We start from the raw sequence: 17882 nt of genomic DNA, 5'->3' as shown, positions 1-17882 counted from the left end.
AAGTGACTATTTAAGCAGGCCACAATTCCAAGCATTTTTCTAGCTACTTCTATAAAGGTAGGAATATTAGATTATAATTAGTTATAAAATGTGCTTAATTAAATCTTTAACACTTTTTGGCAGTGAATTCCCTCATTTTGACCTCTCTTCCACTGATATAGGTGAGAGATTTAGGCCTCAGTCTTTTAAGATTTATGCATGTGCTTAAGTACACTAATAGCACACTGAATGCATTACAAATACTTACATATTTAAAGTTAAACACTTATGTTTGTAGAACTGGCTTTAAAGAGTCAGCCAGATGTGAAAAATCTTTCAGTTACTGGAAAACTAACTAGAATGTCTTAAATTTGATGATGGTTCCTGTTGAATTGCTGACAAACTGTTGCTCACAAAAGATTTTAGAAGCACAATGTAGTATTTGCTGTCTTTGATATTATAAGGTGTGTTTCTAGAAAGGTACTCAGTGGAACTCTCACAGCATTTAAACCAACCTAATCACACATTTTTAAAAAGTGAATCTTTGAATATGGTCTCAGTTGCAGTGTAAACATATCCTAAAAACCATATTATGTTTTCAGTCCATTGTGTTATCAGGTGCTATACTTTCAGGATGAAACATAGTATATCAGCAACAGGAAGTCTCTCTGTAAAGTGAGTAGAAAATTATGCCTGTGCTAGCAACTGCTTCTGGTCACAAAAAGATAGCCCTCTCGCCACCCTCAAAATGGTCCATTTTAAAGACAAGAAATATGTATGTGCCACAATGCAGTAAAGACATACGCTGTCCAGTGTCACACTCCCTAAAGTGAAATCCTCCAGAGACAGATTTGATTGCACTAGATGAGCACAGTGTAACTTCATTAATTTTTAGTAGTTACTACTGAGTACTACTGAGATCAGAAGGCCCAGCATATGAAAGGGAGATGTCTTCTTTAAAAACTGTAAATCTTGAATACACTTGTCATCTCTATATCTTGTGCAGTTCACAGATGAAAAGCTTATTGCCATTGGCCAGGTCTTTTTGTTTACACAGGTGTCAAATAATAAAGGAAGAGCATCCAACCTTGGGGAGAGATTGTTCAATAGTGTGCTTCTTTCTTGCTGTTACAGACTCTCCATAGTCTTTTTTTAAAAATCTATAGGGCTTATTCCCATGTTGACCTTGCCTAACCATATTGATGGTTAGCAATTGAAGGCTAATTAGAAAGCAAGTTACTATGGTAATACTTGAGTCATATATTTAAAGAGACAATACTATTAGAAAACCACTTATGCGTGGTGACTCGTAATACAGCTAGAAAGTACAAATTAAAAATATAATTCATATGAAGATGTTATATGTAACTGGGAAGTTTTTTCCTTGCTACCACATTTTTCCCCTTCATCCTCATGTTTACTCTTTTATTTTTCTTTTCTAAAGTTATGTATAATTTTAGAGCTAAAGTATAAAACAAACTGTTAAAAAACTCACACAAAAAAAAGTTAAAGTGCTATAAATGACAGATAGGTCAGATAAGAGAATGGGATACAGTGCCTTGTATTTCTAGGTCACCTGATGAAATACAGCTCACGTTGCTGGACTGGAATGTTTATTTTATGATGGATAACTCAATCCAACTCCTAGGTAGTAGTTTCCCATATTTTAATCCACCACCACCATTAGCATTAATGGGAAACCTTCTTGGCCAAAGGTTGAAAAGGCTATCCTCTCACTTTCTACTGGGTGAAGCAGTCAAACTTGTGAGGCATTATAGGAAGTAAGCCCTTTCACTGACTTGACCTTGCTACTTCTGGGGTAAAAAGAAATAAATCTCCAGGGCTTTTGGTCCAGTATCAGTCATAAATAACATCTTCAATTCACATTGTTTTTCAGACATGAGCCACAAACCGAAAAGTCACTTCTGTCCTAACTATTCACAGAATTGCCACTTCCTTCTCTATTCCTTTGCCAAAACCCATTTTAAACACACACATACAAAAAGCATGCCATTCTTGATATGTATGCGAGCACATGTATTTTAGAAAAAAACGGAACAAGATAATGGTCTTAAATGATATATAATCTTGCTGCTCTCTTTGAAGATGAGAGAATTGACATTACATTTAGTATCATATGTCTGCATGTTAGATGTATTGTACGGAATAGCAGAAATACTTGAATTTACTATACTCTGGTGGAGAATTTTAACGAAGTCCTGTGTACCACTCAAGTCCTTAAATGCACTTGTAGAGTAGCAGAGTTTACAGCAGTAGGTGAGAAAAATGCAGTCACTTTTGTCAAAATAATAATGTCTTTAATGTACTTTCAAAATGAAATGCCTTCGGATTCCTCCTTTGTGACTCAGGGCTTCCAACACACTAAATTTCACTGATTTGACTAAAGATGGGATTTAAAATTGATTTAATTAAATCACTACACAAGATTGTGTGAATACTTTTAAATCAATATAAACCTGTCCTATATTGAATTAGCTTCGATCAGTTAGGACTGTGTTTAAACTAAATCAGGATCAAGTCACTCAGACCTCAAAAGAAGAGCATCTATTTAAGGTTTTGTGTAGTGCTGTCAAGCGATTAAAAAATTTAATCACATGATTAATTGTGTGCGCCTCTCCTTTGAAACACCGTGGGGGCGTTTCAACGGGGCAGCACTTCATAGAACCCAGGATCAGCTGGAGTCCCCAGCTGAACCCAGGCTCCATGCAGTGCTTCCCCTTGGAAGCACCACAGCGGCATTTCCATGGGGCAGCGTGTTAGGAGCCTCTAGTGCATTAGGACTCCAGCTAATCCCTGGCTCTGCTTGCACTGCCCCTTTGAAGCGCCAGAGCGATACTTCAAAGGGGCAGCACAGCACTAACGCCTGCAATTAACACATTAAAAAATTAAGATCAATTGACAGTCCTAGTTTTGTACCATTTTGGAGCTCTGACATATGTTGTTATTGAATAGGAATCACATTTTTTAAAATATCTCATGGTCCCAATGCAAACTGATTGGCAGCATGAAGACTTTAACCCTAACTTTATTCTATCAAAGAAAGAAGAGTACTGTATACATTCTCTCTGTTCCTGTCTTTTGTGTATGTCCACTTTAAATATAACAGGACTACCTCCCTGCAGAGATGTTAGTTAACTGAAAATAATCTTACAGAATGAGAAATATACTACGTTTCATTTGTGGAGACTTATATATATTCCTTGTTTTCTTTAATTTAAAATAAGTTACCTCATCTCAAAGTATATCTATTGCTCTTTATTTGTGGGAAGTGACAGTATTTTCAACTATATAGATAGATGTTGTAGAAATTAGGCACGTAGTGTTTTTCTAAAACACCAGCATGTATAAAACATTCCAGAAGGTCTGAAAACTGAACTGCTCTCATCAGATTTCATCATCTGAGTTGTATTTTGCTTTTCTGAATGTGTGTGTATAGCACTTTGGGTAGCTGAATTTTACTAAGATCATGTCTTAGCTTGTCCCATTGTCATTGAGGGTGGCTTAATTATTTTAAGGGACATAGAACAGCTACAGAAGAGATCTTAGAGTGGTGGAACTGCATCAGTATAGCTATAATTAAATCTCAAGGGATTCTCCAGAAACAGGGTGCAGTGCCTTCACTTATATTTTTTAAAGGTGCATGGGCCAGAAGAGACTGCAATTTTCTAAAGTGAAGAACATTAATGTAAATACAGACTCTAATCCACTGCAATCATTTGGGCACTATGTGTACTGCCACATAAAATCTACCCTGGCCCAAATTAAGTGGTGGTTTTATTTTCTCCAACACAAACAATCCCAGTTTTTTATTAGAGCTAATTGCAATTGTTTTTAACAACTATTTTTTATTTTAAATGTCTTTGTTTAATTCAAATTCTCAAAATTGTTGTAATCAAATGTATTAATTTCTCATGAAAAATATTTCTTAATTTGTGTTACAAAATGTTATAGAAACCCTCATTGTTCTACCTATTGTGATTTATTTTCATGATATGGGGGTGACAAACCTGGATGTGCAGTTTTGCTAACTATTCAAAGTCAACTGATAAACTTGGGAATATAGTTTTTAATTGTCCTTTTGAAAGAGTACTGTTCCAATAGGAGACATTTCCTCTTCTCAGCTTCAATACTTTGTTTAATGTATTAGAATTGGTAACAGATTTTTCTCCTAATGGTGTTTGTGTACGCACTACTATAGAAAACTACAGGCAATTCTTGCATTTTGTTCTTCCTATATGATGATAAATTTGGTTCAAGCATGTGTGCATGTGGGACATTTCATCTTGTTTTGAAGAAGAGAAAGAGAGCGAGATCTTGGAGTCATTGTGGATAGTTCTCTGAAAACATCCACTCAATGTGCAGCGGCAGTCAAAAAAGCAAACAATGTTAGGAATCATTAAAAAAGGGATAGAGAATAAGACAGAGAATATCTTATTGCCTCTATATAAATCCATGGTACACCCACCTCTTGAATACTGTATACAGAAGTGGTCACCTCATCTCAAAAAAAGATATATTGGCATTTGAAAAGGTTCAGAAAAGGGCAACAAAAATTATTAGAGCTTTGGAGCAGGTCCCACTTGAAGACAGAATAAAAATACTTGGACTTTTCAGCTTCGAAAAGAGGGGACTAAGGGAGGATATGATAGAGGTCTACAAAATCATTACTGGTGTGAAAAAAGTGAATAAAGAAAAGTTATTTGCTTATTCCCACAATATAAGAACTCAGGGTCACCAAATGAAATTAATAGACAGCAGAATTAAAACAAACAAAAGGAAGTTTGTCTTCACTCAGCACACAGTCAACCTGTGGAACTCCTTGCCAGAGAATGCGGTGAAGATTAGGATTTTAACAGTGTTCAAAAAAAAGAGCTAGATAGATTCATAGAGGTTAGGTCCATCAATGGCTATTAGCCAGGATGGGTAGGAATGATGTCCCTAGCTTCTGTAAATGGGTGACAGGAGAGGGATCACATGAAGATTACCTGTTGTGTTCCCTCCCTCTGGGGCACCTAGTATTGGCCACTGTTGGCAGACAGGATACTGGGCTAGATGGACCTTTGGTCTGACTTACTATGGCCATTCTTACGTTCTTAAAGTACAAAGATTCCACATGATGTAAACCTCAGCATTGCCTATTCTTGTGATTCTATTATGAATCTCCGGATACTTGGAATAAACGCCACAGTTCCTGGAGCCTTTTTGAGAATCTCAGCTTCATGATTATAGAGAATAACTGGAAAATGTGACCTGAGTGTACCCTACCAGCTCAACTGCCAGAATGCAACTAAGGAAAGAACCATCTGTAACTAAGTATCTCTTTTTTAAAAAGTCAACCTCCTTATTCTTTTGTGAGGGAGGGTGAATCGTGCCTTTTGAAAGTTTGGCAATATATAGATCCAATTATTTGAGTTTTAGGTGAGGAAATGTTGGGAGAGGATGAGAAAAAGGAAATGGGATGCAAGGGGTAATTATCTGACTATAAAGAGAGAACCCATCACTGTGTAACCAAATGTTCTACCAACCTGATGTGCAGAAATATGACTCTATACAAGAGTTAAGCAAAGAAAGGTGATTCCATTTCATTGAGGAATTTCAATCATATGACATTTTAGATTTGTTCTGATCAGAATTTCTAAATTTTCTATGCAAAGGAATGGAAGTTTAGCTCTGATTCCATTGCACACAACTATTATCATTTACAAATCATCAAAACCAAGAGGGGAAGTTACAAAATAAAAAACAGGTGGCAATAAATTCATCTAGTAATAATCTGAAAAATTTTTACTAAATGAACTAAAAGATTGTGTTACAAGTTATGGACTATTCCATGCAACTTTGTGATACAAAGGCTCCCTATCAGTTAGTTAGATTAAAATCTCAAAATTCTCAATGGACCATTATATTTCAAGAAAGATTTGTCTCTTCTATAGTAGATGTTTGTATTTTCTAGGAAATTAATTATACTTGCCTTTCCCAAAAGACCACATCTTCATAATCATCTTTCCTAAACCAATATAACTAATGAGGAGGCAAAAACACTGTAGACTTCCTTGTTATGTGTAAAATTAGGTCATCATTCAGTAGAAATTTTCTTCTTAAATGTACATGCATAACCATCTTTCACCTTTATTCAATATAACCATTCCCACCTCATACCTTTATTTGGAGATACAAGCTGAAACCTGTTGATTGCAGAAAATTTGAAGAGCTACCATTCAAAAATTAGATGGAGATTCAGAAGTTGAATATGAAAATAAGAATCACCTATATAGATATAATTAATCATCAAAGATATTACATGCAAAAAGCCAATGTTAAAATTCAAGAATGGTGGAGCACAGTAAGTGCAATCTCCACATCCAAGATACTCCATAACTGTCGGAAGTGGAAATTGGACTTCTGTGGTAAACTGCCATTTCCTCTGAATATGCAGCAGTGTTGGTGTTTATTTGAATCAGGAAGCCCAACACATTTCCAGAGTCATGGAACATTAAGATTAGTTTAGTCTATACTTTCTGTAGGACATCATGGAAACACATCTATGTACCAGTGCTGTGCTAATTATACAGTCAGTGTTTGTATCAATGCAACCCCTGCTTTTGAATCCCATGGTATTCAGTTCACATCCCACTGAACAATCAGGCACTTTGAAAGATCAATTTAATACTGCTGCATTGTCCATTAATTAATTTGATGCCACAAAACGTTCAAAGGAGTTTCTTGGGGACTGTTGGTATGCTGCTCAGGCCCTAATATAAATCCCCAGTGGTGACACTGGCTGCTGTGTGTGGTATGCAGAAACTTCCAATGCTTTCCCCCATGTCTCAATTAATGTATTTTGGTGTTGTGCTCTTATCTCATACTACTGAAGTAGGACTGCAGTTATTCCATGTTGTAGGATCTGGATGACACCCATTTAGGATTTGTTGGCATACAGCTTTTGCCTTGATTTGATTAACTCAATACAAGACCACATTTGATTAAATAGAGTTTATACTCTGAGTTTAAATTGAGTACAGACACAATAATAGTTAACTTAAGAGTTCCCCACTGAAATGTTAGGAGGATTTGTGGCAACCAATTTTGTAAGTACAGTGTATCCAACAGATCATGTGTACAATTTGTAGTTTTTCTTGATAAAAAATGTAGAGTGCTGGGCTTCTCAGGAGCAGGAGAGAAAAGGATCAAAGTTACAAATCTATATGGAAAAATGCCAAAAGTCCAGATTATTTTAACCGAACAAGTCTATAGTTCAATCCCTGATATCAGCCAAGAGAACAATTGTCACGTGTTTGTATTTTCTCCATCAACAAACCAAGAGAGTGACTAATTGAATTTTTCTTAATTATTCAAACAACTAATGCAAACACACATAATTAGGTGCTTGGTTTGCAAACTGCTCACATCAATTTGCTATTCTTTGGGTGGGATTGGTCACGTAAATCATGTGCTCTTGTTTCTCCTCCTTAACTGATTAAAATTTTCTTTTAAACAAGAGAATAACAAATAGCAAATACAGTAGACTTCCGACAATCCGGCACCCTTGGGACCCAGGTGGTGCCAGATTATCAGAAATGCCAGACTATCAGGAGGTACTCTGGCAGGGGCGGGTCTCGTTGGAGGAGAAGCGGGGGAGGGGGCAGGGGTGTGCCAAACCCTCCCTCCTGCTGCAGGGAGGCAGAGCCTGCGAGCGGTGGAAGAGGAGAGGCGGTGACAGGCAGGCAGCCGCATTCAGGACGTTCTGGTCAGTTACAGTCACTCCGGCTGGATCCACAGCCGACACGCAGTTAATGTAACTTTCCTCTCTACTACCGGGAGGAGGGGGGGCAGGGGAAGGTAGGGGTCAGTGGGATAGGGGGAGGGGGAGGAGGAGGGGGCGAGGGTGTGCCAAAGCATCTGCATTCAGGACGTTCTGGTCAGTTACAGTCACTCCGGCTGGATCCACAGCCGACACGCAGTTAATGTAACTTTGCTCTCTACTGCCGGGAGGAGGGGGGCAGGGGAAGGTAGGGGTCAGTGGGAGAGGGGGAGGGGGAGGAGGAGGGGGCGAGGGAGTGCCAAAGCAGCCGCATTAAGGAACTTCTGGTCAGTTACAGTCACTCTGGCTGGATCCACAGCTGACACGCAGTTAATGTAACTTTGCTCTCTACTGCCGGGAGGAGGGGGGGCAGAGGAAGGTAGGGGTCGGTGGGAGAGGGGGAGGGGGAGGAGGAGGGGGCGAGAGTGTGACTGTAACTGACCAGAACGTCCTGAATTCAGCTGCTTTGGCACACCCTGCGTGTCGGCTGTGGATCCAGCCGCAGTTAATCAATTACTCTAACAACTTGAAGCAGCTGCCGGAGCACTTCCGGGTTGCAGTTGGTGCTGGACCATCAGGCGTACTGGACCACTGGATGCCAGACCACCGGAGTTTTACTGAACTTTAGTTTGTGCACAAATATTCATATTTGAATGTATACGAGGATATTTATTCCCCAAAATGTTTGAACAATACTCATTTTCTGTGAATAGTGTGGTTAGAACTTTATAAATCTTTTAAATTAAAAACAGCTTTCAATCTTCTTCCTTTCCTTTTTTAATCTTTTAGTCTCCTCTTCCCTTTCAAAAACAATGTGGACTGCTTAGCCTAAGATTTAGTCTGACCTTTACATGGATTTCTTAAAAGCAACATACAACCTGCCCTAATATCCCGAAGTCAAAAACATATCTCTGACACAGAGGCCTTTAATACATAAGCAACCTATAAAAACATACTCAAATTATATGAGAGAGAAATCTTTCCAGTGCTATTACAGTACTGGGTTCACATTATATTGGGTCAGCTCTTGAAACCTCAGCAGCACCATCTGTTGGGGAGCTCGTACAGTATAGTTGACACTATCTTGGGAGCCTTTACTGTGACATGCAAAAAACCTACAGTTACAAAGGGCAAATAAATATGTAGCCCTCGTTCCTATGCTGTTTTGCAGCATAGACTCTTTCCTGAGTCTCATTTCCAGGTGTAAAATGTTCTGCATTTTCTGTGGTTTTGCCTGTAAGCAGCATCTGAATGAATTCTTCTGAGAGCTAGCTGGTGGAAAGGAGAGGGTTTAGGAGCAAACTATATTTACATGAACAAACCTACTCTGACTAGCTATTTAGTACAAATGGTTTCCCGAATGGTGTTCTGCAGAACCCCAGGGTTCCGCAAAGTGAAAATAAGAGTTCCGCAAAAAAATTCCATTATAACAACATTTTATTCTTTAAAAAAACATTAATATTTAAGCATTCATGAATGTTATTGAAAACAATTTATTTGTGTTTGTCACTATAAGGCTGTGTCTAGACTACATGCCTCTGTCGGCAGAGGCATGTAGATTAGACACATAGGCAAAGGCAAATGAAGCCGCGATTTAAATGATCGCGGCTTCATTTACATTTACATGGCTGCCGCGCTGAGCCGACAAACAGCTGATCAGCTGTTTGTCGGCTCGCGCACTAGTCTGGACTTTCCCCCTGTCGACATCAAAGCCCTTTGTCGGCAGCCCCATTATTCCTCGTGGGAGCGTGGATCACATGGGTGACTGAATATAAATATATTAGCAATACCTGGGATGAAGTTGAAGTTTTAACTGTCAAACCAGTTGCTTATATGGGAGTGCACAGGCAGTGCTCTCGCGAATACTTTTTCGGTATAGTCGCATGATTTCTTGTATTTAAAAATTTAACCGTGACAAATATAAATTGACTGTGATAGATTGATCTACATATCTACAATACATAACAATAATACTTATGTCATACTCGTTTAGCATTTGTTTATTATTAGCCTTACTTATTTGTGGTCTACTTTTTCAGCTCCATATATAAGACTGTTATTAGGGTTTCCACACAATTATTTTGCGTTTAAAAGAATTCTGTGGCCAAATTAAATTGGGAAACACTGATCTAGCGATAGAGTGGTGTTGTGTAAAGTGATAAACTTCAAATGTTGGGTTACAGAAGATCACTTTAGTACTCAATGCAGGAGTAGTGAAATGCTGTTTCAATGTTTTCATTGTTATATGGATACAGGAAAGAGGAATTGTGCCTAGCCTGTCCCAGAACCCCTCAATTCATAGGAACTTAGTAAAACAGGAGCTCAAATGCCAGAGCCCCGAGAAAGTAAGAGGGGTGAGGATAGGTCTCTTAGCCAGGAGATCTGTGGACTCTTCCTAGGGGGTTTCTGAACTGGTTTAACCTGTTCCTCCTCACTACTCAAAAATAGCATCATTAGAAGCCTGGGTATGTCTACACTACCACCCTAGTTCGAACTAGGGTGGTAATGTAGGCATACCACACTGCAAATGCAGCCCGGGATTTGAATTTCTCGGGCTTCATTTGCATAAGCCGGCCGGCGCCATTTTTAAATGCCGGCTTGTTCGAACCCCGTGCCGCGCGGCTACACGCGGCACGGGCTAGATAGTCCGAACTAGCAAGCCATCTACAGATGGTGTACAGAACTAGCAACGAGGTGTACAGATAGTGCGGAATGGCTTGCTAGTTCGAACTATCTAGCCCGTGCTGTGTGTAGCCGCACGGCACGGGGTTCGAACAAGCCGGCATTTAAAAATGGCGCCGGCCGGCTTATGCAAATGAAGCCCGGGAAATTCAAATCCCGGGCTTCATTTGCAAGTGCGGTATGCCTACATTACCACCCTAGTTCGAACTAGCGGGGTAGTGTAGACATACCCCCACTGTGTTATTTTAAATGCTCAGAGCTGAAATTAGTTGTAATGGGGCTATTTCTGTCCAGCCTACTAAAAGCTAATAATCACTGAGAGCTAAAATCACTTGAGATGGGGAAGTGTTTTTGCTCAGCCTGCAATGAGCTTAAAATTGCTAAGAGACTTATGTGCAGAGGTCACAGTAAAGAGGCAGGTGGCATCAGAAGGTGACTAACAGTCTGCTGATGAATGAGTGGCTGGTGAGGCACTGAGCAGAACAAATGGGTGGCAAGGCAGCCAGGAACTGCAGCTCCCAGGATGGCCAAGCAGTGAGGAGCAGAGAGTGGACAGAGAGAAGGTGAGAAGCAGTGGCTAGTGGGGCATGTGCTCAGATGGTGTAACAAGCAAGGTGTCTTAGTCCTGGGTGACAGGTGAACTCGCACAGATGCACCTCTGAACTCTGGGTCCTTTCTGACCAAAGACAACCACTGTGGGTGGGGTTTGGAGAGGAAGCAGACAAGGGAACAGTAAAGGAGCTTTTAGTGGTAGACTGCAAGACCATGAGGCATAAGCACAGCCCCACACCCTCTGGGTTGGATGTCCAGCTCGTAGTTCTATGATTATAAATCCTGCTTGTGGCATTTCCCCTAATCATTGTCAGGTGACTGCCTTCGTTTCATTAAACGTTTCCTTGCGAGTTGGGATGTATTGCCTCTCAGAGGCCCCCAGGGGAGTGTGTCACTTTCTCAGGTCTCTGCGTGGGGGGTTGAGCCCCTTCTGTGTTGTACTGATGGAAAGGAACCCTCAGATCTTGAACCCAGCCATGGTTGCTGCAGGCCCCTCTTGACAGACTGGTTACATATCTTCTTCTAGATGACTGATTTTTAGATTGCAGGAAAATCTGACTCCCTGCCTCCGTACTGCATTGCTCCCAGAAGTGGCTGGCACCATCTTTGCAGTCCCTGAAGGAGAGGGGAGTGTCTCCAGGCATTACCTCTACCCTGAGGGCCAACTCTGCAGCTCCCATTGGCCAGGAACTGTAGCTAGTGAGAGCTATAGGGGCAGTGCTCGTGGGCAGTAGTGAGATGAGACCTCCTCACCTCCCATGCATAGGAATCACTGCCAGAGGGGTGTGCCAATTGCTTTGGGAGTCACACCGCCCAAAGGAAACACTCACCTTCTTCTACACCACAAACCTCTGCCCCAACCCAGAGCCCCTCATCCCCTCTCCTTCCCATGAAGTTGCACACAAGGCCCCACTAACTATAAATTTGCCACTGGATGCAGACTCCAGACGTGGCCTCATCAGTGCTAAATAAATCCTTTCCGTCCATTTCCTGGCAATGCTCCTGCTAATGCAGCCCAATATGCCATTAGCCTTCTTGGCAAAAGGGTACACTGACTCTCATATCCAGCTTCTCATTCACTCTAATCCTCCAGTCCTTTTCTGCAGAATTTCCTCATGGTCAGTCAGTCCCCAGCCTATAGCAATGCTTGGGATTTTTCCATCCCAAGTTCAGGACTCTTCACTTTTCCTTGTTGAAACTCATCGTTTCTTTTTGCCCAATTCTCAATTTGTCTAGGTCACTCTGGACCCTATCCCTACCGTCCAACATATCTACCTCTCCCCCCAGCTTACTGTCATTCGCAAACTTGCTGAGGGTGCAATCCATCTCCTCATCCAGGTCATTAATAAAGATGTTAAACAAAACCGGCCTGAGGATCAACCCCTGGGGTACTTGCTTAATGCTGGCTGCCAACTTGACATCAAGCTAGATCATTGAGCCCAATGATCTAGTCAGATTTCTAGCCATCTTACAATCCATTCCTCCAAGCCATACTTCTTTTGCTGGCAAGGGTACCATGGGAGACCATACCAAAAGCTTTGCTAAAGTCAAAATATATCACTTTCACATTCACTTTAGCAAAGCATTTGATACAGTCTCCTGCAATATTCTTGTCAGCAAGCTATGCCTTGAATGAATAGACTAGAAGGCAGATGGAAAGCTGGCTACATTGTCTGGCTCAATGGATGGTAACTTATAATTTCTCCCAACTTGAGGTTATCGAAGACTTGACTAAATCTATATTAACATTCAGTGATGTCTGTAATCCAGTAAATAGTCTGTGGTCCATAAATAGTGCTCTGTAATGTCATGTGCAGGCACCTATGATAATTGATAAAACCTTTGGGAAGCAGTGTGGTCTCATGAATAGAGAAAAAGGTATGCCACTCAACAGACCTGCATTTTATTCCCAGGTATGTCACACGCCTGCTTCACCTCTGAGCCCCTGTTTCCTCATCTATAAAATGGGACTAGTGATAAAGTACTGTAACGATAAATTGTGAAGTACTTTGAGACCTGTGGACAAAAGGGGCCATTTAAATTCTAGGTATCATTTCTTCAAATATTGATACTTCTTTACTTCATTATTTCAATTCTACCGTTGCATGAGATCTCAACTTATTTTCTCCACAGAGAGATCTCCCAGAATGATGCCTTGGAAGTCATAGAAGCTAATGTATTTTCCAACCTTCCCAAACTACATGAAATGTAAGTGAGCAATGTAAGTTTGTAAGATAGAAATCTAAAGACTAGTGATGGTCAGCTATCAAACAATCTTGGTTGGTTCCAGATGAACCTTAAAGAATTTAAGTGAATATGTATATGTTTGAGACCTCTTGCCATCTACCTCCCACCTTCTCTTCCCCCACACCTTTTTTCAACCAGATGCTTCCCTTTCTCTTATAATCAACACTCTCTCTTTGAGCACAGGGTCATTTGACTGCTCATCTAGTAATTTGATGTACTCCATCAAATGCCAACAGTGCCTCTCTCCTATATATATTTTATATATATATAGGTCAAACTGGATGTTCTCTGTGGGAAAGAATCCATGGACACAAATTGGATATACGTAAAGGGAATACTCAAAGCCAGTGGGAGAACATTTCTGCTTACCTAACCATAATCTAATAGATCTGCAGGTGGCGGTCTTGTCACAGGCCAGCTCCTCAAACCTAATCCACAGGGAAAGCTTGGAATTACAGTACATATACAAATTAAATTCACATGCTAATGGGCTCAATCGAGATACAGGATGGTGGAGTCTTTATCACTGAAGGTGCTAACAGCTTTCTGAATAGTATCTTTCCTACCTTAGCAATCTGTCTACTGACTTTGATTTTTATCTGCTCGGGTTTAGCATCCTTTTTCCATATACTTTAAGAAGAAAGGAGGGGGAAAGAGGGATGGGAGACAGAGCATCTTTCTCTCCCCCATCCCCTTCTATTTATTTCAAGTTTTCATTTCCCCTACTCATAACTCTGGTCACCTGAAGAAGTGGGCTGTGCCCACAAAAAGCTCATGATACCATCTACATGTTTTAGTCTATAAAGTGCTACCAAACCATTTGTTGTTTTTTTCTTTGAGCTAAAACACTGTTAGCAACATGTTAAAATAGGTAAAGGCCTGGGATTTTGTGTGTCCCACTTTCTGGCTGATTGCTGTAGTAAGGTCATGTAGAGAGATCCTCATGTTAGAAAAGCCACCAGATTTAATGTGTTCTATATGTAAGAGAATCTCTAGATCTGTTTTTATAAATCACTGATCCACATGTTGAAATGTTTTATTTTCTCTTTTTTGCAGAAGAATTGAGAAAGCAAATAACCTTGTGTATATTGACAAAGATGCCTTCCAGAATCTTCCTAGCCTCAGATATCTGTAAGAATTTTGTACTTGCAATTATAATCATTGTTTGAAACAATATAAATCCATTTCTATTATCTTCCATGCAAATTCCATAAACATTTTTGCTCTGCTTTCTTTCAACAATGGAAGTGCTTTAGCAAGGGCTTTTACACTTGGCATTGAATGATTAAATCCTTTTAATATGAGTTCATTTGGTATTCAGCTTCATTTTATTTTAATTTAAATAGTGCTCATTATTGTGAATGCTGTTTGCACTAATGTAGTTGCCATATCGGCATGGGAATACTATCATAATTTAGTGTTACTTTATTTTAAGGGCAAATTTAATTATTATTATACAAAAATATTATTGTAGCTTCTGGAATGCAACCTTTACCTGACTGAATCTCTCAACTATATATTTAAAAAACAAATGAAATCCAATGGATTCTCTTTAACAGCAATTGTGTTTAGTGGTAGCAAATTTAAGTAAGTTCCTGGAACATCTTTGATATATATCTGTATAGTCCAGGATATAACATAGCTTATTTTCATGCTCTAACCCACACTTTTAAAAACAAAAGCCCATATCCTGCTTGCCTTACTCATGTAAGCAGTCTCATTGGCCACAGTTTTCAAACATGGGTGTCTAAGTTTAGACATCTAAATTACTGTTTAAACTCCTAAGTAAAAGTGGACTGACTTTCAGAAACTCAGCAGGCACATTTCCCATTTCCTTCAGTGTATATTGTGGGTACAAAACACATCTGTAAATGAGACCTCTTTTAGATATGATTCTGAATAGGAGTTAGCTGGCTAATTTTAGAAATCCAAGACTACCGAGTTTTGTATTGCAACTGGTTACTAGACAGAAAAAAAATCCGTAAAGGCATCTGTACAGAAAAGTTGAAAAGTTTCCCTTTCCTTGTCAGGTTGCCTTTCCTGAATGGATTTGGTCACTTTTTTTAAAACCAGGAATGTATATTGTGCAATATGGACAAGCAAGTAAAATTGCCTGGACAATGAAGGGCCTGATATAAAGTCCCTGACAACAATAGAAAGATTCTCTTTGACTTCTGTGGAATTTGGGTCAGACTCCAAGTGCTGTGAATCTTGAGAGGTCCCAGTAGGAACCTTTACCTGCTCAGATTTGTGAGAGCAAGCTCCCACCACTTTTATATCAGTAGTCCTTAAGTTTCTACTGACATTCTGGCCAACTGTGGCCTCCAAGCCTCGCCTCTGTCACAGAGACAAGCCACAGTCTGTATGGGCCACGCCCTCCCCGCAGGAGGGTATAGCAGTTCTCCGATTCACCCATCACTGTGGCCAGTTGTAGCCTCCAAGCCCAGTCCCTCTGTCTCAGGAGCAAGCCACAGTTTATATAGGCCATGTGACTTGGTATTAAGGTGTGGTGCAGGGGAGAAGAGGAGAACTCAGGCCTGCCCACTACTTTGGGTCCCAACCCAGGGCACTCTGGCAGAAACCTTGTTCTGTTCTACTCCCTTTCACAGCTTCTTGTTCCCTGGGCCACTTCCCCTGTGACCCTTTGCACCTTCCTGGCCCTAGTAGCAAGGCCAGCAGCCTGGCAGGTATCCAGCTGGAGCCCCCATGAGCCTGTCCAGCACTATTCTCCCTATGGTGCTTCTCTGGGATCAAGGTCCTGCACCTTCCCTGGTCAGGACCTAACTGACTATCTGCTGGACAGCTCCTTATATACAGGACTGCCCAAGTATGCTACATCTTGATAGGCTCCTTAAAAGCCTATCCTTGATTGGCCAGGACTCTGCACAGGCTCCCTCTAGACTGGATTAAACCCTTCTGGCCACTGTGAGGCATCCGCCCTACCACAAGGACTCTCTGGCTATGTCTACACTGGTGGGTTCTTGCGCAAGAACATCTTGCACGAGAACACGTCCACATGGCCATGTGCTTTTGCGCAAGAGCATCCATGGCAGTGTGAACGCACTCTTGCTCAAGAAAGCTCTGATGGCCATTTTAGCCATAGGGCTTTCTTGCGCAAGAAACCCTGTCGCGCGTCCACACTGCCTTCTTGCGCAAGAAGGCTTATGCTTGTTAGAAAACAGAGTAGTTCTTGTGCAAGAAGCCCTGTCTTCCAATGCTCTGCTGTAATTCTTCTTGCGCAAGAGCAGGCAGGCAGTGTGAACGCTCCCCGGGTTCTTCTGCAAGAACAGCCATTCTTGCTCAAGAACCCGCCAGTGTAGACATAGCCTTCGAGTATCTCTAGCATTACCTCCCACTCCTAGCAGTTAGTGCAATAGCTGTGACTGTCCCATGATTGCCTACTACTAGAGCATCACCTTGTAACCAGTATTCCCTCTATGCTAAGCAGTGGCACAACTTCACAGGTGATTAATCAGCTCCTTCAAGCCAGTTAGCTCCGCCCTGAGCCTCTGACTGGGCAGGGCTGATTAATTAACAGGACTAATTAATTACACTGCTTGTAACTGATGACAGCATAAATTAGATCAATGTGTGGACAAAGAGCTTGATTCTCCTTTCCCAGTAGGGTTAATTAGGTATAACTGGTGCAAATGGAAAGAGAACCAGGCCTGTATTTGTCATACTACAATAATGGAAGTACAGCTGAAGATCTGTCTTTCTCCCTCCCTCCTCCCAAACCTGGGGTTGACAATTCCTTGGAAGCTGCTCCGACTTTAACACAGCTGTCCTGGAGGGCCATTATGGAAGCCATAGAGCACTTGAGTGAAGGGATGCCCATCCTACATAGCCAGCTAGAGGGGAATGTTTCCAAGGCACAGCCTCAAAAAAGATATAAGGTGAAAGGAAGAAGGCAAATCATAGAATTATAAAGATTAGGGTTGGAAGAGACCTCAAGAGGTCATTTAATCCAACTTCCCACTCAAAACAAGAGCAACCCCTAAATCATTTCAGCCAGGGCTTTGTCAAGCCTAGTCCTAAAAACCTCTAAGGATGGTGATTACACCACTTCTTACACCACCCATTCCAGAGCTTCACCACCCTCCTATAAAATAATTGTTCTTAATATCCAGTATAGACCTTCCCCACTGCAACGTGAAACCATTTCTCCTTGTTCTGTCATCAGCCATGACTGAGAACAGTCTAGCTCCATCCTCTTTGGAACCCCTCCCCCCCCTTCCAGTAGTTGAAGGCTGCTATCCAGTTCTCCCCTTTTCTGCAGACTAAATGAGCTCACTTCCCTCAGCCTCTCCTCTCCTCTTGTGTCCCAACCCTCTAATTCTTTGGTTGCCCTCCACTTAGACTCTCTTCAATTTGTCCATTTTTTTCTTGTAGCAGGGGCCCCAAAATGGAGGCAATACTCCAGATGCAACCTTACCCGTGCCAAATAGAGGAGAATAATCAATTCCCTTGATCTGCTGGCAATGCTCTTACTAATTCAGCTTCAATATGCCTTCTTAGAAACAAGAACATGCTGTAGACTCATTCACCTTCTCATCCACTGTAATTCCCAGGTCATTTACTGCAGAACTGCTGCTTAACC

General features: G+C 41.0%; 1 protein-coding gene across 1 annotated transcript in view; it reads left to right on the top strand.

The window, feature by feature from the left end:
- The window catches only part of FSHR (follicle stimulating hormone receptor), a 130752-nt gene that overhangs the window by 70647 nt on the left and 42223 nt on the right, over positions 1-17882 (top strand). Inside the window, exons 3-4 of the mRNA XM_075925453.2 lie at positions 13169-13243; positions 14339-14413. Coding sequence (XP_075781568.2) covers positions 13169-13243; positions 14339-14413 — 150 coding nt within the window. The remainder of the gene's footprint in view (positions 1-13168; positions 13244-14338; positions 14414-17882) is intronic.

This window comes from Pelodiscus sinensis, chromosome 3 (genome assembly GCF_052426305.1).
Source record: "Pelodiscus sinensis isolate ZL-2025 chromosome 3, ASM5242630v1, whole genome shotgun sequence".
NCBI classification, from domain to species: Eukaryota; Metazoa; Chordata; order Testudines; family Trionychidae; genus Pelodiscus; species Pelodiscus sinensis.
The sequence above is the reverse complement of the archived record's forward strand: the minus strand, read 5'-3'. Positions and strand labels throughout refer to the sequence as shown.